The sequence below is a fragment of the Orbicella franksi genome, chromosome 13 (assembly GCF_964199315.1).
Source record: "Orbicella franksi chromosome 13, jaOrbFran1.1, whole genome shotgun sequence".
Taxonomy (NCBI): Eukaryota; Metazoa; Cnidaria; class Anthozoa; order Scleractinia; family Merulinidae; genus Orbicella; species Orbicella franksi.
Genome location: NC_138157.1, coordinates 2,961,289 through 2,988,140, shown reverse-complemented (window position 1 = coordinate 2,988,140; position 26,852 = coordinate 2,961,289). Strand labels below are relative to the sequence as shown.

Below are 26,852 nucleotides of genomic sequence, written 5' to 3'. Positions count from 1 at the left end.
CCGGTCTTTTATAAAAACATGGAATTTACCACAAAACAAGGATGTCCCTCAGAGTTCCAATAGTGCCAGGTGAACTGGAAATAATTTTAAAGCTGCTGTTTTGCATAAGTCTTTTTCTAGTTATTTTTACTTTTTTGCATTATTTCAAAGCGACGCCTTTGTTGAATCAAGTCCTTGCATGCTGCGTAGCGGAAAGCACCAAAATTCAGGAGGCTCGATTAATTGAATACGTGCCGAGTGAATCAAAGACCGTACGAGTATTGCTCTTCCCGTAATTGAATGGCCGAGACAACTTGGCGGCGAAGTTAAAGTAATATGTAGTTGACATTTTCAGGCCTGTTTCTCCGTTTACCTCTTTTGAGCGAGTTTATGATACGTGTTTTGTGTTTTACCGATTTTCACTAACAACACTATTATTTCACTGCGTTTTGTTAACCTTAAGTGTTCTATAACAAGCGAAAGACAAACCTTGTTTCACTGCGTGACATCGTTTTAAATTCAGTCACATGCATAAAGATGAACCCTATAATCGTTTTATTTTGACACCCTTTTCCCGCTGTCGCACGCAATGTTATTTTAGTCTTAATTTGGGAAACCCGTCAGAAGAGATGAGTGATGTTGGTTTAAGACCTGAGGTAAAGAATCGCGCCGCCTTTGATAAGCTGCGTGTATATTAAATAAAGTATGTCTCTAGATAATTAGATCACTTAAAGACCTATGACCTTATCCTTGTGAACTACAGCGGCGTTAATTCGGAGGATTCAAAAACAACAAGTAAACAACAAAACATTATCTATAATAAGATTAGTTGTACATTGACGTTTCTGGCGTTTATAGAAAAATACTAACGCGGGAAACGCTGCCAGAAGTATGATAACCTTGCTTCAGGGGAAAATGGTATAAGTTCAAACGTCTAAAAATAGAAATAAAGATAAACAGACAAAAGACGTGCTTTTACTGACCAAATTTTTAAAGAATTCTAATGAAGAACAAGTTGCTAAAATGTATCTCCTCCTCCTCATGCAAAGAGCGTGCAATCTCTTCGCGCCATCTTCATTGCTGGAAACATTAATTAAATACACGCGAAAATAAAGGTCTCGTGACAAACATTAAGGGTTTCGACTTGGCTCAAACTGTAGGACAAAAATAGCCTGCGAACAATCTCCCCCACCCCTACCGTAAGACATACCAAGAAGGTTAGGACAAAGTTGTCATAGCCTGCATAGCAGTCATCCCTGTCAGAAGGCCCCCGCCCTCCTCTCTGTCGAGTTTTTGCTTTCGTCCTAAAGTTGCGCGACCGGAAACGCTTGCCACTCAGGATAAAATGGCCATAGCCGAGCAGTTCTTCACAAAAATCGTCATGCTTGTACCAAAGCGGATTTTTTTTTCCAAATAAAAAGCAAATAAGCTAACTCGCCATCTACCCGCGTTGTATTTCCAAAGTATTCCGTCAGACGATAGCTATTATTTCTTTTCTCTTTATTTTTTAGTGGAAAAGAGAAAGAGAGAGAATTGATAATTGATAATACCATTTGTAACTGACATGTGTGATTATCCTGAAAGTTCAGTTCCGTCTACAATATATTTGGAACATCTGAGCATTAAGCCTTCATGATAATCGAGACAACTCGGAAGCCATTATTCCATCCGGAGGGGTTGATTAATTCAAAAGCTCATGTGGTTAAGAAATTTTAATTTTGATCACTACATGTGACATTCTCGGCGATGTGAGCGAAGTTGATTATTACCGATTCCTCTTTAGGAAACCAGTTTGTTTCGAACAAACAAAGATCAAAGATATCTGAAACTATCGCAACCGGCGCGCGAGGACCTCACGTGGAGTAGTACGTGCCTGATGTTCAAAGACTTAAAAAGAGAAACAGCGGTAGCCGAGCATACACCCTTTATATTATTGTTGACGGCCCATTCGTTTTGTTTCGTGGCCTTTTATTTATTTAGAGGAATGCTGCCAACGATCTCGTTCCACAGAAAGAAAACAAACGAACTTACGGGTTCTATCGTGTTGATTTTTGTGCTAATATTTGTTATGATGATGGTCATGAGACACATTTGTCGAGCAATGTCACATGACCCTTTGATGCCGAGGCAAATGCTGATCTCGTTCATGTCACCAAATAAAGACGAAATTAGTGTGGGAAATCAACTGGTGACGAATGAAATTAGGAAAGAATTTCACTCGCGTTTTGTCAAAATTCTTGTCATTTCTTGAGCCTTTAGGCGAGGGAGTTATTCGAATTTTGACAAAGCTATGGGGTATAAATTCCGCCAACATGCAATCGTGGGGTTTTGACTTGTTTATTTTATAGAGAAATTTCGCGCCGAACGTTGACATAGCAATTTTTTAATTTCACATGTGAAATTATAAACTAACGTTCAAATTTGGCGCCAAAATTAAGGAGTAATTTGTCACCCATGATTTTAAAAGGTAATCAAATGGTATACTCGTGAAATTTGAAAAATAATCTCGCATACGTTTTGTCAAAATTCTTACAATTATATATATTTCCAAATTTCACTCGCTACTATTTGATTACCGATACAAATCTGTAGCCTTTCTTTCGTTCATGGCCACTAACGCGTACTCAGTCAATTGTACATGTGTATTTGATCATATGCCGTAGAATTCCGAAAGTAACGGCCCCTCCGAAAATAACGGCTCCCCGAAAGTAACGTTAATTTTTTCCCTTCCTACTGAACCCCGAATTAAGTAACGGTCCCCCCAAAAGTAACGGCCCATCCGAAAGTAGCGGCCCTTTGAAGAAGTCACTGAAAGAGAAAGTCTCTGTTCTCAAGCCGAGCGAGGGCCATGCGGATGGAACAGCCTGACTGCAGGACTGAACATTGACTTGAAGAGAGTAGTAAAGGACGTTAATAGGGGCGGTAACCAATCAGCGTGCAGGGATTGTACCACGTGACCTAAAAATTCCCATACATTCTTTTAAATTTGAAAATCCAAGATGGCGCCCGAGTATCAAAACATGGCTGCCGTGACGTCACAGTTCGCGCATGCGCAGATAAGGGACAACATGAAATCGAGGTTGTCACGTGCATAAGGCGCTAGCCAATGCCTGAAATCGAGGTTCGTAGGTGGAAAATAAAAGGGTGTTGAGTGTGTGAGTTTGTCATTGTTGTTTTTGGGAGCGACAAGAAGAATGGCTTCAGAGAATATCAAGACCACGGTGGAGGTGGAGAGTGTTCCTGAGGATGAGTTACCGCGAATAGACGACGAATCGAGAGAAGACTTTGCAGAGAGAGTGATGGATGTAATTAAGGAGGGTATTCACGGAAGGATAATGAAGAACGCTGTTTCTCACGCCATGGATGTCATCCTGCAGAAAGAAGTATCGAAGCTGGCGGATGAGGTGATGAGGTTCCGAAAAACTGTGTCTGATAAGATGCTTGCGGACGAGTCCAGATCGTTTAAAGACCCTGTGCGTTTGGAGAAGATGCCGGATGGATTTGAGGCCGGATGGAATGCGTGGAGGAGCGATAGTGAAGATAGAGAAGAGTTAGCCTACCAAGCATTTATCAAAGAAATTGCACCACGACCACCCATAGAGTGAAAAAACATTTTTAATAAAGATCATTTAACGAGAGAATGTACATGGTTTGTTGTGTTATATTTTTCATCATTCCGAGGGCTTGCTCGTCATGGGTTCCCAGGTGCACGAGGGATAACATCATGGTCTGTGGGGCTAGAAATTCTCCGTGAATGCCTGAGGATGATTCGAACACGCGTCCGAAGGGCCATATGTCTGAGAGGTCTTTTCTCATGTACCATGGGTAGGGAAAATGTTGTGCTAGGAAGAGGAGCATGACATCTTCGTCTGGGTAGGGTTCGTCCAAATGGATTTTACATGCCAGGGGTCTCTATGTGAAAAAATAAAAAATAATTTTTAAGACCCCTAACTCAATTATTTTTTAACCGTTAGACCATCGCTTACCTCTTTAGGACTTGGTTTTGGGGTTGTCATGCTGAGGTTCGCCGAAATTTGCGGTTTTGCAATGAGGGCAGTGTGTTTGGGATGTTTTATCGGCGTGGAGGGCTCTACAGGTTCCGTGATAGAATTGTTGACAACAAATGCTCACGAAGTAGTCGTTGATACTGTGATTGGGTGTGAATCCTTCCTTACACCATAGACACTTGGGGTTAGCGAATGACATGAGTCTGAAAAATAGAACAAAACATTTTTTATTTGGACACGACTTAATTTTTACAGAGTTGGGACGTGTGCATGATCCTATTGACCTGCGCCCTTATTTACAAGAACGATTTAACATGATTGACACGTGACAGGGCCTCAGCATAGTGGTTTCCCAGGAAGACGGGTTCGTAACGGTTCGTTTCCGTGTTGATGTGCATACCATAGATGGCGCCACAACATGTTTTCCATACGCATCCTAGTCCCCAGGCTTCTCTAAGCTCTCCATTGACGGGTTTTATGGATTTGTCGTGGGTCCCATTTCTACCCAATTCGAGGATCGGTTTGCGGCAGCATGGCCTTTTTTGTTTGCATACGTAACAACTGTCGTGTTCCATGTCTGAAAATTCATAATAATTGTTGGTATACGTTTCGTGCAAAGTCTACATGAATCACTAGATCATTTATGTCGTCCTCGTCAGCGACCCCCAGCCTCTCTTCAAGGAACAAAAGATCTATGGCGTCCAGAGCCACTCCGATGAAACCTAAAAGGTTTTCTAGGTCACTGTACAAAGGGGTCTCTTCTTCATCCTTCATCCACTCTCGCACTTGCTTTCTCAAGGTGTTTAACTCGGAATTACAACGCTCTAACGCTTCCATACTCACTTGGTACGTTGAGAATCCACAGCAATGTTAGGGTCCACAGTCTTCTATAATGAGCGCTCATTGAATGACTCAGAGTGAAAGTGCACGGTCCGACTCGCTCGTTTTTATACGCGCGGTAGGATAGTGCCCAGTCTACGACCGGGGGGCGTGGAGGGGGGATACCCCCCTATCCCCTGGGTCTATTAGGAACACGTGACTTCTACTCGAACTGTGATTGGTTGTTGACTTGCATAAAGCGTATCGGATTCGTACGCTCTTCACTCTAAGTCATTGTATTGAGCGCTATCATGGCATTGAGAGAGATTGGGCTGCAAAACCATGTGCCTAGAAAACCTGACGTGACCTACGTGGAGGCCATTGATACGATGGACGAAGATTGGACCAGGTTTTACGAAGAGATGGATTTCCCGATACGAGATTTGCTGTCGGGCCGTCGTTGGGTTATCCGTTTTAAAGACTCGAGTCAGCTCGAGGTGATGTTGCACCAGATCCTGTTATTCTTTGACGAACAGCGTGAGAACTGGACACGCAGCAGACGCCAATACCGCATTGTTGAGAAAGTGTTTGGCAGAACTTTGTTTAATGCCATCCTTGCCATTCGCAAGAACCTTGTTTGGAACCAGACCGTGAAGCCGCCTGTGGACCGGATCACGTTTCACCGTCTTATGTTGTGCTACGGTTTCGAGCCGTTTCAGTCCACGTGGACAAAGAAACAAAAGAAGACGGCGAAGCGATACATGAATGTCATAAACTTTTATTATGAAGTTTTCAATAAGTTGGACCAGAATACAATGAGGCTCATGATCAATGCAAACGATAGGTTACCTAATGTGTAAAAATAAAAAACGGAGTGTTTAAAAACTGTGTCTCTTTTTTCTTAGTTTGGGTTATTAATCAGTAGGTCTTGGGCTATTCCACGGGGGTATTCGTCGATCCATTGAAAGAACTTGCAGGTGCGCTTGGGACACTTGAGATAGAGCCTGTCCGGGTTGGCCTGGGAGTGGGAGGTGGCTAATATCAGGGACTTGTTGCATAGACATCGGAAACGGGCTGGCTCGATGTTCCTGTAGCAGGGGTGGGTCTGTTCGGCGACGCGTCTCAGGTACGCACTCACACCTTCATTAACACCGCAGGTCACATAACACTTGGTGTAGAATCGTTCGGAGGGACATCGGTAATACTCAAACCAGATACCCCCTTCTTTGGTTTTCACACTCCCGTATTTCATGGGTACCATACAACGCGGGCAGATGTGAACTTGGGGGGTCAGTTGGTTCAGGAACTGATCGGGGTTGAATTCCTCCAACACTTGTACTTCGGTTGATTCTCCTCTGTGATCCACTTCAGGTGACACTTCTATGAGGTTGTCTTTCCTGAACCTATCGAGTCCTATCGGTTCAAGGACTTGCATGGTTCGAGGAGGGGATTCACTGATCACGGTCATGCATCCACCTTGAATGGCAGGTAGATTTTTAGGGTCTGTATGAATAAGTTAGAGAACGAGTTAGTATCCCATCAAGGTGTTTTCACGTAGCATGGTTTCTAGGATGTGTCTGGTTTTTCGCACGTTTTTTGGAGTCAGTCTTAGTCTTCGACGTCGATGGTTACTTTTCATGTCGCGTTTGACTTCTTGACGTTGGATCGAAAAGGCGCTCCAAGGTTCAGAGAAGCCTTTGAGAGGGACGGTGGTCCAACTGACGGAGTCTGGGGTGATCTCTTTGAGTAGGACGCGTTCTTTGAAACGTAGTCTGGCACGAGGGTTTTTGAATAACCATCGATCTAAGGTGGATTGTAATTTACCTGCACCTTCCAATCTCTTAGGCATGAGCAGTTCCAGTTTCTTTTTGGACAATTTTTTCTTTTTCCTGACGGGTTCGACGTGTGAATCCATGCGGACTGATTTTAAAAATGACTCGTGACGGAATACTCGGTTCTACTTTATAGGCAATTTTGGTTATCCAATCAGAGTCGTGTCATGTGATTGTCCTCATTTCGATTGGTTTAAAAAAGGTGCGCGTGATCAGTGAAAGTACGCGTACTGAGTGAATGTGGAGGTGACGCGCTGGGTATAAAAGGAGCACGCATGCTGCGGTGAAATCATTCACGGCGATGAATCCTAGGATTTTGGATGAGAGAGACGTAAAAGAGATCCTTGAAGATCTGAGAGAACAGATTAATCGAGCTTCTGACGTTTTGGATTCAGTCGAAAAAGAAGGCGAAAGACCGTTACATGCTAGGATAATTGATTTGGAGATACGTCTTGTCTCTCCTTTGTACTATAGGCTCCAGAGGCACTTGATTGACTGGGGTGTGCGTGGTTGCTACCCTCATTTGTCGGGCTTGGAGATCACGAAGCGTGCGGATCGAGAAGGAAAGAAGTTTAACGAGTTTATCTGAGGGTGTCAAGATGAATTACTATAGCAACTCGAACCAGATTCGGGACCTCGTGGAGCATAGCGTGTGTCAGAAGGTACACACGTTAACAGATCTCGATGCCATTAAGGATGTCAGAGTGGACCTGTACATTTTTGACAATCTCTTCGAACCGTTAGGTCAAATACCCGATAGTCTGTGGTCTTTTCAGCTCTTGATGAGACGTCGTCCTGACTGGGGTGGTACGATTTTGGAGATGATGAAGAAGAACGAAAATGTTTACCTTTTCTGTGGTGAGTGGTGTCGCGTGATGTACAGAAGTGGTAGCGGTCAATTCAAATTCATGCATTGTCGTGAGCCAACCCTGGACGCTGAGAGTGTCTGTTTGATCGCCACGAATCACCTCACGTTCGTGATGACAGATACCATCCGTGATCTGTTTGAACCATTGCGGTTCGCTCGCGACCTGTCACGACGGGTGTTGGAGTCCGACGAGAGTCCCAGGGTGGCAGAGTTACTGACTTTCAGAAAGGGAGATTACAGGGAAACGTGTCTGAAGTTGGAAGAGTTGATCTACGATCTCATGCATCAGCGTAATCTGTGGAAGGATCGGTTTTTCTTTAGTGCCATTGAAGCTGATCGGGATGACCTGTGTGGTGAGTGTAAGGAGAGTATGCGTCAAGCATTCTATGTGAAGGGGAACGAGGCTGAAGCCCTGAAGTGGAGACCTGGTAAAGGGGGATGTGGTATGAGAAGTTGTAAATATTATGCCATGGATACCTACGAGGAAGACTGTGATGACTATGGACGAGATCTTAAGAACACGGTACATGAGGATTACTTTTCAGACTAGTCTTTTTCTCGCCTTCTTTTTCGTTTAGCCAATCAGAGGTGTTGTTTTTCGTAAGAACCAATCAGGCACGACGTTTTTGTACCTATAAGAAAGTTGAAATAAAATTGGATTGAATCATTTTGAACCATGTCTCAAGCCTTGAGTTGGTTGATATCGAGAGTGTGTGCGACCATGGCCGATCGGTGGAGTTGGACGACCTTGTGTTCCAAGTGCACTAGAGTCTATGCGCGATACGGTCAGTGTGAACCCATCCCCTGCGATGTCAGTGATTCGCCCCTGGACGTGTTTGACTATACTGACGTCGAACCTAACGTGATGCGTTTTGTCGCTTATATCTTGTGGTTGAAACGTCAGCCCGATTCATTTAAGAAGTATCTCGAGGTACGAGAGCAGCGTTTCGAGTTGTGGAGACAGTGCGTGTACAAACTTTGGCGATTATGAAGAAAGGTCAAAAGAAAAAGCCGCTTTCGACCGGGACTTTACTGGGACGGTATAGGGATCCTTCCAGACCCGGTAGTCTGGGTGGTCTGACGCGATTCGCCAAGGCCAATCAGATCTCGGTACCCCGTGCAAGAGAGGTCCTGCAACGTGATTTGGGGTACACGCTACACAAACCCCGACGTCGTCGGTTTCCCACAGCCCCTGTAGTGGTGTTCGGCATCGACGAGCAGTGGACGGCGGACCTGATCGAGGTGGTAAACATCGCTAGGTACAATCGAGGGTATCGTTATCTCTTAACGGTGGTGGACGTTTTTTCCAAGCACGCCTGGGTCCAACCCTTGAAGAGCAAGACGGGTAAAGCGGTGACGGAGGGCATGTCTAAGATCTTGAAAGGAGGTAGAAAACCCCTCAATCTTCAGACGGACGACGGGAAGGAATTCTACAACAAGACGTTTCAGGATTTGATGAAGCAGAAAGGCATTCATCATTTTTCGACGCGGGGCGATACGAAAGCCAGCGTGGTGGAACGGTTCAATAGGACCTTGAAAGAACGTCTGTATCGGTACTTCACCGTGAAGAATACGTTGAAGTTTGTACCCGTGTTACAAGAGTTGGTCCAAGGGTACAATCGATCGTATCATCGCAGTATCAAGATGGCTCCCAATCGAGTGACTTTAGCCAATAGCGATGCCGTGTGGGAGACTCTTTACGGAAAAAATAAAAAAGGGAAAAAATCGAAACGACCTACACTCAACGTTGGGGATCGTGTGAGATTGAACAAGAAGTTCCGACAGTTCAAGAAAGGGTATTTACCCGGTTGGACCGAGGAGGTGTTTGTGATACGTAGGGTGCGTCCGGGTAAGGTCACCACGTACAAGGTGGAAGAATGGGACGGGACTGCGGTCGATGGCACGTTTTACGCGCAAGATTTGCAAAAGGTGAACGTGAAAGACGACGATTTGTTCCGCATCGACAAGATCGTCAAACGAAAAGGGGATAAAGTCTTGGTACGCTGGAAAGGTTGGCCAGTCAAGTACGACAGTTGGGTGGATAAAAAAGGCTTGTACGTGACCCAAAAGCCCAAGACGAAACAATGAGAGACTTTTACGTGCAGTTGATGAGCAATGCCAGCACGAACGAGTTTCCGGACAACAAGGCCAACAGCTTCAAGAACCGTCTGCCGAACCCGCTCCTGTTTGAGTCAGACAAGGAATGGAAAGTGGGTTTGAGTAGTGTTTCTTATCCGCCTCCACCCCCTAGACGTTACACACAAGTGACTCACCGACCCCACCTCTTCGAAGACGACGACAAACTATTGGAATTCGATTGGACCATAGAAACCTTCCAACTTAGTTCAAACGGTATCTGGTATCCAAATGTCTACCGCGTTAGCTTTTACATCAATGGCGCAGACCTACACAAGGACCAAGTCAAAGTCACGAGTGGGAAATCGCTCATGCGATACTTGACGAATCGTTACCAAGACCGTCTGACGAAGTACATGGAACGTACCAATGAAAATCTACGCGCTCCAGACGGTAAAAAATACTACGTCACGTTTCGTTGGGAAGGGGATTCTTTGCTCATAGACAACACCGATACGTTCCTCGATCAGAAAAATATGAGAATGCGACCCAAAATATGGTTTGGTCCTAAGATGGTCGAGAAGATGAAGTGGGTGGAAAAGACTGGACTGGACTCCTACGAATTGACGAATCACGTGGTTAAACTCTTCAAAGACGACAAAGTACCCGCTTTCAAACTCGATTGGGTCAAAGGATCCAGTTCTCAATCCACGAATTTTTGGAACATCACGGACGACGGATCCTTACAGCTCAGTCCCTATTGCAATTGGCGCTTTGACTATCTGGATGAGCTCTACGAACAGCACTATGGTGGTGACGTCCAAGTCAGTCCGAGTATTCGTCCGCCCATGTACTTGTATTCGAATGTGGGACGCGGCACGATCACGGGGAATAGCGTGACGGATCTCTTGAGAGAAGTCCCTCACGACCCTGACAAGGTCAACTTCGAACCCGCTCACATCCAATATAAACCCGTACGCAGCAACGTGATGGATATTTTGGAGGTTCAATTGGCCGAGAACGATGGACAACTGGTGAATTTTGCCTCGGGCGTGACCTCGGTGACCTTACACTTTAAGGATGGTTGAGTCTCCCAGTGAACTTTACGTGCAGTTGATGAGCAATGCCAGTACGAACGAGTTTCCTGACAACAAGGCCAACAGTTTCAAGAACCGTCTGCCCAACCCGTTGCAGTTGAGAGAATCGGGATGGAAAGTGGGTGTCAGCGACCTCTCGTTTCCGTCTGCGGTGCGTAAGATGGACTATAAAGATAATATTCTGTTTCAATTCTGGTGGTTGGTGCTGTTAAATCCTCGACACAACCTCTACACAGAAGAAACGATCCAGATTAAAGAAGGTGATTTGGACTTCACACCTAGTAACGGTACCGAGCTCATGAACATTATACGAGATCGATACATGATGGGTTTGAGGGATCAAACGGTACACGGCCTGCAAATGTTCAAGAAAAAGAGCAACGCCAACGATCCCACGGAACTGCTGTACACGGTCATGAATCGGACCGAGAAGGGACAATGCGTCATCGACAACTCGAGAACGTGCACCACTCTCAAGATCAATGATAATGCTAGGTATCCGCAGCTGTCCATCGGCATGGAATTGGCCAAGAAGATGAAATGGATCAAGCTGGGAACGTTGCAAAACGGACAACCTGGTTACGTCATGGGGCCCAACTTGAGAAAAGAATTTCCCACGGAGGTCGTACCCAATGCCACGGACTTGATCGTGGCCACGAATAATGGGGACGAGATTTTTTACAAGATTGACTCGAGAGCGTTACATTTGAGTTGTTTCATCAATTGGGTGTTCACGAACCTGGATCGTAGTTACGAAGAGGCGTTCTGTCGGAACCGTCGTTCCTTGTTCGTGTATTCGAATGTGGGACAGAGCATGGTGACGGGAAATCAAGTCACGGATCTGTTGAAACAAGTTCATTACGATCAGAGCGTCGTCGACTTTCAACCGAGACACATCCTATATCTACCGGTGCGCACATCCGTCTTGGACATTGTCGAGGTGCAATTATCTGAGGACGACGGAAAACTGGTGGACTTTGCGTCGGGTGTGACCACGATCACGTTGCATTTCAAGAAAGGATGAAAGATTTTTACGTCACCTTACCCAGTCACAGCAGTAAGGGCGAGTTTCCGAAAAACACGTCGAACAATTTCAAGATACGGTTGCCTAATCCCATACGTCTTGAGGGAGAAGGATGGATAGTGGGGTTGAGTAGCATCACCATGCCGGATGCTCAAGTGGCGCTTCCTTCCTTGACGGAGAAAGATCCTCACGATAAAAAAGTCACCTTGGCCCGTTACGTATGGCGACGACTATTCGGTAGTGGACATGATATGGGAGCCGCCAACTTTGATACGGAGGATCTCAAATCGGTGTTCTACAACGTGGATGGCGTTGGATTCATGAAATCCATGATTGCCTATTTCCAGAGACGACGCATCTTCGCTAACTATGGACCCAAATTAGGCTCAAAATATATCACGTCTGATGGTAAAAGAACCTACGTCGATTTCAAGTGGGAAGGCGATGAATTGGTCACACACAACGAAGACATTATTAGACCCATCACCGACATACCTGAATTACGATTCAATGTCGACCTGGCTACGAAAATGGGTTGGCTCATTAAGAAGGGAAGTTCGTACGAACTGGGACCTAACTTGCAGATCGAATTCTTCAAAGATGAAATTCCAGACATAGGCGTCGTCGGGGACTTACACGACTCGGATGGATTACCTGTTTTTTGGGTGATCGAAACAGAATCATCGGGATACAGTTTTTTGAAACTCAGCATCTATTGCGATTGGCGTTTTCTCAACCTGAACAAGGCGTTCGAAGTCGTGGTGGGGAACAGTTCGCGTTCCCTGTTCTTGTACTCCGACGTGGGAGGCAGTAGCGTGGTGGGGAATCAAGTCACGGATTTACTGAGAGAGGTCAACTTGATTCGAAAAGGGGCCGGTACTCAGTATTTCGAACCTTATCACGTTCAATATATTCCTGTGCGCAAAGACTTCCTCGACATTATACAGGTGCAAGTGGCTGAGACAACCGGTAAATTGGTGACGTTTGGAACTGGTAATACGATCGTGACGTTACACTTCAAGAAATCATGATCGGCGGAACACTAGTACGATTTCATCCAGATAAAATGAGGCAATCTGGAGACGGATTCGGACCCATGTGGAAAGACGTCAAGAAACGAGGTCCTACCATTCTAAGAGACGTTTTGACCGAGACAGCCATGGAGGGTCTGAAAGGTTTAAATGCGGGTGGCAAAGGAAAAAAGCCCAATTGGAGAGGAGGACTCGCAGGGGTCAAGAGAGGAGCGACACGGGCCGTGAAACGTAAAGCGACGCAAGAGCTACAGCGAGCGTTGTCCAAAAGAGTGAGAAAAGACCTCTTTGGAATATGATTCCCATCTACTCGAGACGTGTGAGACGTATCCCTGTAGGGGTACGTACGTATAAAGGTGGTTCGATCATCCGCGCACGCTCAAAACGTCCAAACTATCGTTGGGTACAGTCCGCACTGAGAAGGAAACGAAGACGACCTAGACGACGACGATGACGGACATGGTGGCTCATGCCCGGTCGGCGGGGGTTCGTAACCCTCGCCTGAACATGTTCAGTGTCCCTCCCACGGATCTGAGCATGGCATCTCGACGCGTGGTGAGAATCAACCCGTTCAATACGGGCATCAACCCTGTGACGTTTCAAGTCGACCCTCAGGAAGACTTTATCGACTTGAACGAGAGTTTCTTCGAAGTGGAATGGGGTGTCAAGAAAAGCGACGCTTCGAATCTGCTGGCTGCTGATATCATTGGACTCGCCAACAATATTGCCAACACCCTCTTCAAACAGATCAACGTGAGATTGAATGGGACTCTGATCAGTCCACAGACAGATACTTACCACTACAAAGCCTACCTAGAAGCGCTGTTGAACTACGACAGAGACGACGGTGAAACGATCCTGGCACCCAACGGGTGGTACAATTGTCTAGGTGTACCCGACGATGGAGATGGTGATCAATTGACTGCCAATAAGCTAAATCCATCTCACAATGATTACAAAGCGCTACCTCAAGATCTCAAGAACTTGGTCGATGCTCGAGTCCAGTTCCTAGGTGGAAAGAGAGTGACTTTGAGGTTCAAACCTTACCTGGAAGTGTTTCATCTCAGCAAGTTACTGGTACCTGGCGTTCAGATCCAGATCGACATGTACTTCAATGACCCAGCTCTGTTTTCCATCCGATGGGGAGGTGCCACTTCTCTGAGACTGACCGAACCCGACGTGAACGTGAGATTGTTCCTGTCTCAAGTGAGAGTGACTCCCTCGGTGTACCGAGAAGTCATGTCTACCATGAAAAGTGGAAGAGTGGTCACTTACCCCACGGTGAGAGGTGAAATTCGCACCTACTCTCATCCCAGCGACGATCGTCATTTCGAGTGCAACAATCCTTTCCACAATCAGCTACCTAATCGGTTAGTCGTGGTGTTGTTGAAACAAGCTGCCTTTAATGGAACCATCACGGAGAGTCCGTTCAATTTTGGAAGATTCAATCTGTCTTCCATCAAACAATTGGTGAGAGGTGAAGAATACCCCTACGAGACCTTGGAGCTCGATCACGATGGGGACGAAAAAGATCAGAGAGGCTACTACAGATTCCTCCAAGCCTCGGGAGCTTTGTGTAGGGGAAAAGGAAACATGGTCAGAAAAGTGGACTGGGGTCACGGCAAGAGATGCAACCTGTTTGTATTTGACAACACAGCCAACGGATGTTTGGACAGTCCAGTGTTGAACCCCAAGCAGTCAGGCGAGTTGCGTCTGATGATCGATTTTGGAGCTAACCCGGGAGAAAACCTGACCGTCTTGTTATACGCCGAATTCGAGAACTTGCTGGAGATCAACGAGAACAGAGTCGTCACCTACGACGTGTACCAATGAGAGAAGAAGAAAAATGGAGAAAGTAGCCCTGAATAATTTACAATTGGATCATTTGGCACGAACGAATCCGTCCCTACGCTGTGTCTTTTACGGGACGGTACCATGCGATCGCCTTCCCAGGACAGTCCCCCAAGAAGGACCGACCGCTTACATCGTGAACACGGACCCTCACGACAAACCGGGCGTGCATTGGATCGCTTTGTGGGCCGACAAGGACAAGTGCGAGATCCTGGACAGTTACGCCCTGTCGTTGGATACGTACGGAACCGTACAGCCTCTCCAATCGTGGTTGGACCGTCATTTCAAGTACCATATTTACAACGGCAAGAGTTTACAGTCCCTGTTCAGTCAGAGTTGCGGCGACTACGCCTTGATGTTCCTGATCGACCGAGCCGAAGGTCGAGACATGAACGCGTTCTTGAATCGTTTTAAGAAAAACGAATTTGTAGAGAACGATCGTAAAGTAGGACAGATGTTGAAACGTTTGATCGTGGACGAGTTGACCTGGCGCAAGATTTGTAAAACCCCGTGTCACCAGGACACGGTAGGTTCCTTTAGAGGAGTGCGTCATTTGTTATAAAGTAAGCTGTTCTAAATAAAAGAGGTTCATTTTGAGAAAAAGGATGTTGCGTAGTGAAGTACGATGGTTCCGTCTATTCTTAGAACTGTGTCGAGAAGAGAGTACGAAATTGTCCTCGGACAATCCTCTTCGACAGGTCATGGAACGCATTTTGGATTGTGACAGTTACCGTCGAGTCCGATTCATACTGGACCGGGAAAAAGATGATTGGCTTCGATACGTCATTTTACACCTGAGTATCCGAGCCAGACTTAAAACGAATGCTAGTAGATATTACAAGTGTTACCCGTATTGGAACGTGCTTCGATACGGCAATAAGTCCTTACGCCATCACTTTGCGAGTGCATAAAAGGTGCGACGGAAAAATAAAAAGGGTTCATTATACAAGACACACTTCATGGATCTACAGTTTAGAGGGCATCGATATTTGGACGACGTGATAGCCAATTTGGAAAAACGCTACGGAAAACCTAGTAAAAAAGCGCCTCAACCCAGTGCTTTCAACATGGTACGACAAAAACAACCCCGACCCGCAAGAAGAAGAAGAGTCGCTCTTCAACCGGCTCCAATGGCTCCAAGGGGTGTAATTGACACTGGTGCCTTACCTGCGACTGTGACCACGCGTAGGAAACGCAAGAGAGCGCCGAAGCTTTCCGAGAAAGAAGATAGGAAAAGAAGAATGAAAAAGAGGCATTGGTACGAAGACAAGTTCGGAGACTTGAGTAAATTCGCCAAGAAACCTGGAAAGAGAGCCGCTGCCATGAGGGCCATGGCCAAGATCAAGAGTCGTGCCAAGAAAAAACCCGTCTGTTTCAATCGTAAGGTCACCCTCTTGGGTCTCTTGAAACGTATCCCTGCCGTCAAGACCCCCTTGTCCAAGTTGTTCCGATAAAACACCGAGCGTCTCGAGACCCTGGACCATTTTCTTCGAGATCATGGAACGACGTAAAGCGTTTCAATTTCACACTCCGTCGAGTTTGTTGATAGCGGGTCCGTCCGGCTGCGGCAAGACAGTGTTCACCACCAAACTGCTCTTGGAGAACGGCGACTTGTTCCGAGAACCGCCCCATAGTATTCATTACTGCTACGGTTCGTGGCAAGAGGGTTTCAAAAAGCTCAAGAAGGGTGGGGTCAAGTTTCACGAAGGCATCCCCGACAGCGACGAGTTACCCCGATGGTTTCCTGGAGGAGGCGTGTTGGTCCTGGACGATCTGATGGACGAGGGTGGCAACGACAAACGCGTGTTGGATCTCTTCACAAAACACTCGCATCATCGGAACATCACGGTGATTTACTTGTGTCAGGATCTATTCCCCAACGGAAAATTCGCAAAGACCATTTCACGCAACGCGCATTACATCGCGTCCTTCAAGAACCCTCGGGATCAATTGGGGATACGAAATTTACTTCTGCAATCGTTTCCCACGCAATGGCAGGAGGTGTTGGACACGTTTCGAAAGGTCACCGATAGACCTTACGGCTACATGCTATTGGATCTTCATCCTGCCAGTCAGGACGATCAACGCGTTCTCAGCAACGTATTAAAAGACGAGGGATTCGTACGATGCCATCAGTTTACATCATGAGCTCATTATCATCATTTGACATTGACGAGTTAAACCTCTCGGCTCTGGACGATTATTCGCCTTTGGGGTCTGGGTTTCGAACGAGTACTCCCGTTCCTTCACCGCGATCGGAACTGGCGACACCGCCTCTGCCCAATGTATCGCGAGTCGGAGTAGGCACTGCGGGTTCGTCACAGACCAACGTCCCTGCGGGTGTCGGTAGCGCTGTCCCAGGACCCTCGCTCTCAAACGTCACAATTGGTGTCGGTTCAATAACAGACGCTACACCTTTGGCCAGAGCTACACGAGGAGGTAAACGACCTAGACGCGTACCACGTCAAAACACACCAACGTCGTCAAGTGATGCTGGTAGCCGTAGACGAAGTAGCGCCAGTGGTAGCGGCCGTGGAAGAGGCAGAGGAAGAGGTAGAGGTAGAGGTGGAGGTGGAGGCGGAGGAGGTTCAAGTAGTAGCGGTGACGACTCCACACCTCCTTCTCGAGGGGGTCGTAGAAGAAGGCGAGGAGACCGTACTCTCAACCAAGCCGAGATGCAGCAACAACTGGAAGAGATTTTGCAACAACAACAACAAACGGCCGCAGGTCGTCGCATTGCAGGTATCACGACCACCAACACGATCACCACCACCTATAAAAACGGACAACGTCCTACCGTGACACGCAATTCGACCAGTGTACGTAACTGAGAACAACAGCCATGAGAAGACGTCGTATTGTTCGCAATAAAAGGAGAAAGCAGTGGGGTGGCGCTATCACAGGTGCCTTGTCCACGTTAGCTCCCGTCAGTAAAGGGGCTGCCTTGGCATTGGCCAAAGCAATTGGTAAACGCGCAGCGAGAACAGGAATCCGAGTTGGAAGGGCCGCTGCCCTTGGTGCAGCCACGGCTGGCGTGGGTCGAGGTGTACGAGGACTGTTGAGACGCAAGAAAAAACGTCGACCTCGACGATGAAAAAAAGTATACGCACTTCGGTCTGTCTATTGGATGAACCTTTCACCACCGTGGTGGAGTTGGACTCACTGAAACGTTTGGACGGATTGTATGCGTTCTATCACAAGTATTGGTGGTGTCGAAGACAGATGTTTTATCATCACAAATTGTGTAACGCCATTCTCAACGGACTGGCCTTACTGTGCGTGGCCACGAGTATCGTCTTGGGATCCGTGTGGAAAGACGGGTACGCGGTGGTGGGATTGACTGCTTTCGCCACCTTACTGAAAGGATGGAACGATTTCAAGAAGTATTCGTTCAAGATGGACATGTCCAAGTTCGCTTACACGACCTACGAAAAGACGCTGACAGAACTGAGGAACTACGCCATGGTAGGTGTGGATGAATTGGATGGGTTTTTGACCAAGATGCAAACGTTGGACGACGTGGTGACAGATTTCACACCTCCCACGTACGACAAATACGTTCTAGACTACGACACACGATTTCATCACGTGTCGCTATAAAAGTGACCCGTGATTGACTCTGATACACCATTACATCATGTACATGAGACGCCGAAGAACGTTGAAAAGGAGGAGTAAGAAGAGGATGATGAGTAAGAAGAGGATGATGAGTAAGAGACAGAAGGGGGGTATTTTTCCCTTAGCAGCTCTCATACCCGCTCTGATAGCCGGAGGTAAAGCCGTGGCGTTGGGTGCAGCGTCAGGGGCAGCCGGTTTCGGTGCCAAGAAAGCACTCGAAGCCGCTACGCGAAGACGATAAAAGAGATTGTACAATCCTACGTACACCTCACTCGTCACCATGACAGCCCGAAGGAGGAAGAGACGAAGAATGAGACAGAAAGGGGGCTATTTGACTAGTATGATGAAAAATAAACCAAAGCCCAGGAAAAGAAGTAAACAGAGGGGTGGAGCACTGGCACGACGCAAACATAGATTGGTAGACAAGATCGCCGAAGGAGCCAGTATGTTCTTATCGGGACCCTCACCTACCTTTGTTACGGCGGCATTGAAATTAGCAGGTCAAGCATCAAAAGGAATCAGAGACAATGTGGTGGCCTTCAGACGTAGATGAAAGCGATAAAAGGAGTACATCAATCCGCTCGCACGCATAAGTACACGATGGAGCGGTTACGACGACAACGTCGTTTCTTGACGGGCATCCTGAAAGAAGCCAATCGAAACAGACGTCAACAGATGCTGCAATACGCCGACAAAGATCAGATCAACGCCATAAGCGAGATGGTTTTCAATTTGCTGAAAAAGAGGATACCCATCAACGCCCAGACTTATGGGAAACTGAAAAGACATAAAAAGGTTTTGCGCGAAGTGGGTCGACGCAAAAACTCACTCAAGCGTCGAAGAGAGCATCTCCAGAGTCAGAACGGGGCAGGGTTCTGGAGCGGATTACACGGTTGTTTCAAAGCATGTTGTGTACGGTGAAAGGACGTAGTGAAGACGGTTACCCGCTGGAGGGAATCGACGTCGTGCCCAATTTCCCGCCTAGAGAAGACCATACCATTCCTAAGCTCGTGCAGCTGTTGCAAGATGCCAATCGACGCGAAGCCCGATGGAAAGACTCGTCCGAGTACTGGGGTAGAAAGTACCACACCCTGTATCAAGAGTACATGGCTTTAAAATTCGGTGACTTTTGCCAAACCTGTCAAACGAAACGAGATACCACACCGCCTGGTAGGTGCATCGAGTTGTGCAGTGAGTGCGGGAAAGGCAAGCAAACCGTTCAAAGTCTCGAACTCGAGTTGGAAAAGAAAGACGAATCCATACGGTACTGGCAAGACTGTTACGAGACGGCCTTGAGAGAATTGACCGAGTTTCCTGACACGACCCTGAGTCAACAGAAGGTATGAACGAAGTCATGATGGTACCCGTTCAAGATTTCAATCGATTGCAAGATTATTACAAGGGTCAGATTACAGAGAATGCCTTGTTGGACAAAGCGGGTCGTTTGGCCGCCGAAGAACATCTCATCTTGAAAGACAGACGTATTCCAGACAGCATGGCCGTCAAGATGACCAAACCACTCGTCACCGAAGAAAGTAAACTGGTGAAACGTATACGGACGGGTAAAACGGGTCCTATCACTTACCAAGGGACGACGCAGCCCGAAGGCATGGTGGACGCGCCCGTCGAAAATCTGTTGAAACAGATCCTCAAGGGAGCCAACAAAGAACCCACACCTCCCGTGATCATCAAACAAGAACCCCTTTCCACGTCAGGTCTTAAAAAGGAGTTGAAAACGCCCAAACCTCCCATTCAATCCAAACCCGGTAAGAGGTCGTCCAAGAGTTTAAAAGGGAGTGTGAAAAAAGCAGCCCTTTCGGCAGGAAGAAAGCAGTTACTGAGTTCACTCGGCATCGAAGACGACGACGACGACGGTGGTTACAGTCCCAAAGGCAAGGCAAAGACGTATAAGAAGTCCAAGAAGACAGAGGCTGAAAAGTTACGAGAAGGGTGGGAAGATTGGGACGCCCCCATAAGACGAAGACTGAGATATGACACGGATTAAGAAGAAAAAAGCACCCCCTAGGAGAAAAACACGACGCCGACAACGAGGGTACGGGATCGACATCCAAAAATGGTTGGGCAAGACTGGGATCGAGTTTCATTGGCCCGGTTATCAGTACATGGGACCTGGTACCAAACTGAAGAAACGTCTAGCACGTGGAGACCCCGGGGTCAATCGTCTGGACCGACTGGCCAAACAACACGACATTGACTATTCCAGGGCCAAGAACTTACAGGACAAATGGAAAGCCGATGCCAAGATGATCCAAGGCATCGACAAATTACCGGGACGTAAAACCATGACAGAACGCGTCGTTAAGAAAATCATGCAAGCCAAGAAACGTTTAAGGCTGTAAAAATTTTTTATTGTTGTTTAAAATAAAAGTTACACACTTTGTTGTTTCAAAAAAGTCTCTTTATTATTTTTTCAAGACTCACACGCCATACCATTGTGGTACAGAGTATCAGAGACACGCGGTGTCACAAACAGTCGTTCGATCCTTATTTGGTCCCCATACGTGGTCGAAGATATGAATAACAACCGAAACCTAAGTCTGGGTATGAAATTGTACACTCTATAAGGGGTGTTGAAATAAAACATGCGATACACTTCCAGGCGTATGTGATCGAATGCCACAATATGAAAGGGCATGAACACGGTGCCGTGAATGTACAGGGGACTTCGTCCCTCTGAGTTCCGCACAAAGTTCTCCAACTCGAGATAGTAATTGAACCACACCGTGACGGGAATGGGATATCGCAAGTGATTCCACGAACGCGTCAAGGAATTGTGCGTCTCAAAGGGTCTTCCCGTGTCTCTGAAATGCAAAAGGTCCTCGCGAATTCTTTGACGTTGTTCATACACTATAAAATAAAAAAAACAGTGTCAGTTCCATAGACCGTCCTCGTTGTAAAGCGAGGGTCCTCCAGGAAAGGGTAATACACATAGATGCTGAATCACAATATTCCTTAGTCCATCCACGCGTCTAAAGAAGAGTCTGAACCTTAGAATTCGAATCAAGTTAAACGTCGAGTAAGGAGTGTTAAATATGAATAAACGGTACAAAACATTCCTGATCTCTCGTGTAGGTTCCACGGGGAGACGCACACATCCGTGTACGTGCATGACTTCATTCGTAAACAGAGTCACGAAATTTTCCAACATGACATAATAACGTTGCCAAATGTCAGGGTCAACACCATACGGCAATTCATCCCACATATACGACCCCTCGTAATGACTGCGTCTAGGTCTATCCTGATAACGATATCGAGTCAACTCTTGCGTAAATCTAACTAAGCCATTCACACCTGACGGTAACACGAACGGATCGACATCATCATCGAGTTCCTCATCGGTTTCAAGCACGATCTCAGACTGATTGTCTTCGATCACGCGTCGGCAGTTGCCACAGGTTCGCACTTGTCTTCCCATCTCCTGGTAGCAACGACGATGCATGAAGACAGCGCAGCATGGAGTGCGTTGACATAGCGTCAAGGAACCAATGTCTATATCTCTCTGACAAATGAAACAAACTTGTTGAATAGGCGCTTCTTCGGGTGCCAGACCTCGAAGTCGACGACTGCGTCTAGGTTCGACCGACATGGGTCAAAAACACCGAATGCGCTGACCTCGCTTTTTTAATCAAGTCAATCACCAATCACAGCTCGAGTAGAAGTCACGTGGTACTAATAGACCCGGGGGATAGGGGGGTATCCCCCCTCCACGCCCCGGTCGTAGACTGGACACTATCCTACTGTACCTATAAAACGAGCGGACCGACCCGTTCACGGCACTCTGAGTGTCTTCACTTGTATGAGCGCTGAAATCATGACTGAGATCACTGACGCCGAGATGAACCAACAGATGGACCGACATGAAGAAGTGAGTATCTAAAAATGGATAATATAACGTGCACCCTATGTGAAAAAGTTGTCCTTAGAACCGAAACCTGTGCTCGTACCAAGTGCTGCCGTTACTACGTTCATTACGATTGCTACGTACAAGCACTCGACGTTCAGTTGGTGAACAAGGGAGTGATCAAAGAAAAGTTGTACTGTCAGATCTGTCACACGCCCTGCTATCTAAGTACGATCGTAGCTTCACTAGACAACTGAACCATGGAACTTAGACTCGCCGTTACCTCATTCACCCTAGAGTTCTACTTCCGTTTGGACTTGAGATTTTGTTTCGTTGTATATTGCGGTTACAAATTCTCACGACATCTTTGTCACGCTTTGTTCATCACCTTCTTTTCATAGAGTTACTGGGATTGGCTACCTATTGAAATCCAGGCATACATACTTCACCTCAGAGAGGTCCAGTATCTCATAGAAATACGCGAACGTAAAATGTGGAAAGCCGTGCACAACGAGATACATGCCTTCGCAAATGTACGCGCAGCATGGGGGTTAGGTCCAATCAAAGTCAAGCTAGAGACGTGTCTGTTAAAGCATTGCCCCAAAGGAAAAGTTCCCGGAACGAAAAATAAGCACATGGTCGTGTATGGATTCTATACGCTCGAACACGACACAACACAACGCAAGTACGAAGTATTTCTAGGGTACGGACTTAATCATGCCTATTACAGAATCGATGACGTCAAAAGACTTTTATTTTAGAGTTACTGGGATTGGCTTCCTCCAGAACTGCAGGACTACATCATGCGTCTAACCAGGAATCAGATCCTACTCGAACGTAGAAGAAACAAAAAGTTACGGCGTCTTCTCCGTGAAATAATACAATACGGCAAAATGAAAGAACAATGGGGATTAGGACACATTAAGATTGTCAGGGTTCTATGCGATGCAGGATGTTGTATAAAAAAGAATAAAGAAGACAGATTCAGAGACACTAAAATAATAGGTTGTTACATTGACGTTTACGATAAACCTAGAGAAACGTATTTAAGTTACACTATAAAAGGTGCAAAGAAACGCATCCCCATAGAAAAGACTTTTATTTATCCTACCTTTTATGAAATTCAACACGCTGAATTTTATGGATTAACTAAGTAACCACTCTCTTACAGAGTTACTGGGATAGATTACCAGAAGAACTAAAGTGTTACGTGATTGACTTGGCAACCTGGCAGTGTATACGCGATCGAAGGAACAATAAACTTTTGAGTCTACTTCACAGAGTAATCTTAGATTACGGCGAACTGAAACGCCAATGGGGATACGGACACATAGAAATACGCAAGAGGAAATGTCAACTAAGTGTTTGTAGATTAATGTACGGCAGTAGACCTTATCACACGTCTTACTATGGGCATTATGTCAACATTCGTAACGAGAAAAAGAAAGTCTATCTAGGAATCAGTTTAAGAAACGCCTTAAATCATGTAAGTAATAAAAAATCAAAGTTAGACGCTCATATGCTCATGTATCATGATTGGTTGTAAAAATAAAAAGCGATGTTGATGACATTTTTTTGTCTCGTTCATGTCTTCGCAGAACAGACGAACCCACGACGAAGCCTTCCCCTTCGACGACGATGACGACTGGATCTTTGATCCGGCTCTCGACACGGTGATGATCCAATCAGGTGGTGGTAGTACAAGACCACCTCTAGAATTCGAATTAAGACCCATAGGCGCTCGACGTAACTGGAGAAACGTCCTCAACAAACAACGATTCGAAGCCACGCTCAGACAACACAGAGACGTGACTCGCGGGGAGAATCTAGGTCAAGAATTGACTCGTGCCCTTCAACGATCCATCGAGCAACAAATCGCTCAGGATAATACCCTGACACCCGACTCCACGGTCCATTTCACCATGCAGTCCCGTGCCTTCACGCACGCCTTTCAATCCACCACCTTCACCGTGAGAGAATTCGAAGAAGGGAGTGAAAGACTATACACTTATCTCCAGTCTCTCGCGGCCAAACTCAACTCCAACGAAGAATTCACCCCCGACGACACGTTTACCATGGAAACCACTTTCATACGTACCCCAGGTCGTGGTAGTGGAAAAAAACGATACAGGCCGAGTTGCGCCGCCGTGCGGAACATCGTCAAACGGTCGCGCGTGGCTATCCAAAACAAAGACACTCTCTGCTGCGCCCGAGCCATCGTCACCATGAAAGCCTGGGTAGACGCGAACGAGAATTCGCGTGACCAAGATTACCACAATCTCAAACAGGGTTATCCTGTCCAAGAGCGATTGGCCAAAGACCTACACCGTCGAGCCAACGTTCCCGAAGGACCTTGCGGCATTCCCGAACTGCAAAAGTTTCAGACCGCCTTACCTGGCTACCAGCTCAAGGTCATGTCCATCGACCCACCCCACATGATCATCTACGTGGGACCCGAACCCTCGACCAAGATCATTCGTCTCGTCAAAGAAGACGATCACTACGACGGATGCAATTCGTTTAAGGGATTCCTCGGCAAATCCTACTTCTGCGACGAATGCAATCGAGGCTACGATCACGACGACTTTCGTCATCATCCCTGCCTCGGTCAATGGTGCCCCGCCTGCAAACGAAAAGACTGTCCCGATTTCATCGAGAAAAAACGACCCCTAGCACGCGGAAAGTTTCCCGAACCCACCGAGATCTGCCGATTGTGCCACAGACAATTCTTCGGTGACCGATGCTACAACGACCACTTGCAACGGCAGAGTCTCAGCATCCCCTCCATCTGCAACACTTACAAAAAGTGTGAGAAGTGCTGCCACGTCTACGAGCTTAAACACAAGAACAAGCGAGGAGTGCGTCCCCGTGGTCACAAGTGCGGATGGGGCGCATGCCGCATCTGCGAAAAACAAGTCTATCTGGAGACGCACCGATGTTACATCCAACGCATCCCCGAAGACGAAGACGAGCCCGAAAGGATACGCGTGCCGCGCGACCAAGTCAACGGGCGACCCTTCGAAGAACCCGGACCCGACGATCCAAACACGAGCGTCTGGGTAGACAAAGACCCTCCCCTTCAAGTGTACTGCGACTACGAAGCCATCACCGACGCCGAAGGGAATCAGACCCCCATTCTACTCTGCCTGGAAGACGACGAAAATGAGATATGCTACTCCTTCTACGGGCCCAACTGCACCGCAGACATGTTCGAGCACCTCGAATCCCTCACCGTCGACCAGGACAATAAGGATCGGAACGTCGTCGTCATCTTTCACAATCTAAAAGGCTACGACGGGATGTTCATCTTACAACACTGTTACGCTGCGCATCGAGAAGTCACCGACCAAATCCCAGTAGGGACCAAGATACTGTCCCTAAAATCCGACAGACTGACTTTCAAAGATTCACTGTGCTTCCTCCCGTTCCCGCTGGCCAACTTTCCCGCCACCTTCGGAATCACAGAACTACGTAAAGGATTCTTCCCGCACAAATTCAACACCCTAGAAAACCAAGCGTACGAAGGTCCCATGCCTCCGAGAGACATGTACGATCCCGACGGCATGTCCGCCAAAAAGAAAGCCGAGTTCGAACAGTGGTACCAAGAGAAAGTCGACAACGACTACCATTTCGTACTAAGGGAAGAAATGGAAGCCTACTGCGAGTCGGACGTCAAACTCCTCAAAGCGGGCTGTCAAAAGTTCCGACAAGAATTCAAACAAAAAGCCGACTTTGATCCCATGGAGAAATGCGTCACCATCGCCTCCGCCTGCAACCGATTCTGGCGCAAGAAACTCGTCCCGATCAACACCATCGCCTCCAGACCCCCGCGAGGATGGCACGGGGCCCGATCCAATCAGTCTGTCGAAGCCCTGAAATGGCTAGCCTGGCAAGAACACTCGTTGCAACGCACAGGTCAAGGTGATCGTATCCGTACCGTGCGAAACGGCGGCGAAGTCCGACTAGCCAATCAGCTCGTGGACGGATACGATACGACCACTCGAACCGTCTACGAATTCCACGGATGTCTATGGCACGGGTGTCCTCGCTGTTTCCCGACCCATCGAGACCGATATCCCATCTGTCACGCCGATCGCACCATGCAGGAAGTCTACGAGGCCACACTCCGCAAACACGACCTTCTCAGTCGCCAAGGTTACCAGCTCTGCGTCAAGTGGGAATGCGACTGGGCCCTAGAAGTCAAAACCGACCCTGATCTACGTCGGTTCCTAGACACGTTCGAAATCGTCCAACCGCTCGAACCCCGAGACGCTTTCTTCGGAGGACGCACGAACGCTGTCAAACTGCATCACGTGACAGACGTGGCACGAGGAGAAAAAACCAAGTACGTCGACGTGACGTCGCTCTACCCATGGGTCAACAAGGAAGGCGAATACCCCATAGGACACCCGCAAGTCATCGTAAACCCCGACGACCAAGACATCCATCACTACTTCGGTATGGCCAAAGTGGACATACTACCACCTCACGAACTTTACCATCCCGTTCTACCTTTTCGACACGAGAAAAAACTCACCTTCACACTCTGCAGATCGTGCCTGGAACACGAAATGAACAAACCCCTCCTTGAGAAATCGCATCGATGCTCTCACACGGCCGAGCAACGCACGCTACGAGGGACCTGGTGCACCCCCGAAATCGAGAAAGCCGTTGCCATGGGATACACGCTCATCAAGATCCACGAAGTCCACCATTTCCCGGAAAGACAACGCCGTACAGGACTCTTCGCCGATTACGTGAACACCTGGCTAAAAATCAAACAGG

General features: G+C 47.2%; 3 protein-coding genes across 3 annotated transcripts in view; all 3 read left to right on the top strand.

The window, feature by feature from the left end:
* Positions 1-26,852, top strand: part of LOC145466391 (uncharacterized) — a 343,779-nt gene that overhangs the window by 293,872 nt on the left and 23,055 nt on the right. The gene's annotated exons all lie outside the window — the stretch shown is intronic.
* On the top strand, positions 13,889-15,487 carry LOC145466029 (uncharacterized protein F54H12.2-like). Its single transcript, XM_081449811.1, has one exon. It carries the CDS (start codon positions 13,973-13,975, stop codon positions 14,564-14,566), a length of 594 nt encoding a protein of 197 aa, XP_081305937.1. The 5' UTR covers positions 13,889-13,972; the 3' UTR covers positions 14,567-15,487.
* Positions 16,059-16,732, top strand: LOC145466262 (uncharacterized). The gene has a single exon (XM_081449983.1). It carries the CDS (start codon positions 16,082-16,084, stop codon positions 16,730-16,732), a length of 651 nt encoding a protein of 216 aa, XP_081306109.1. The 5' UTR covers positions 16,059-16,081.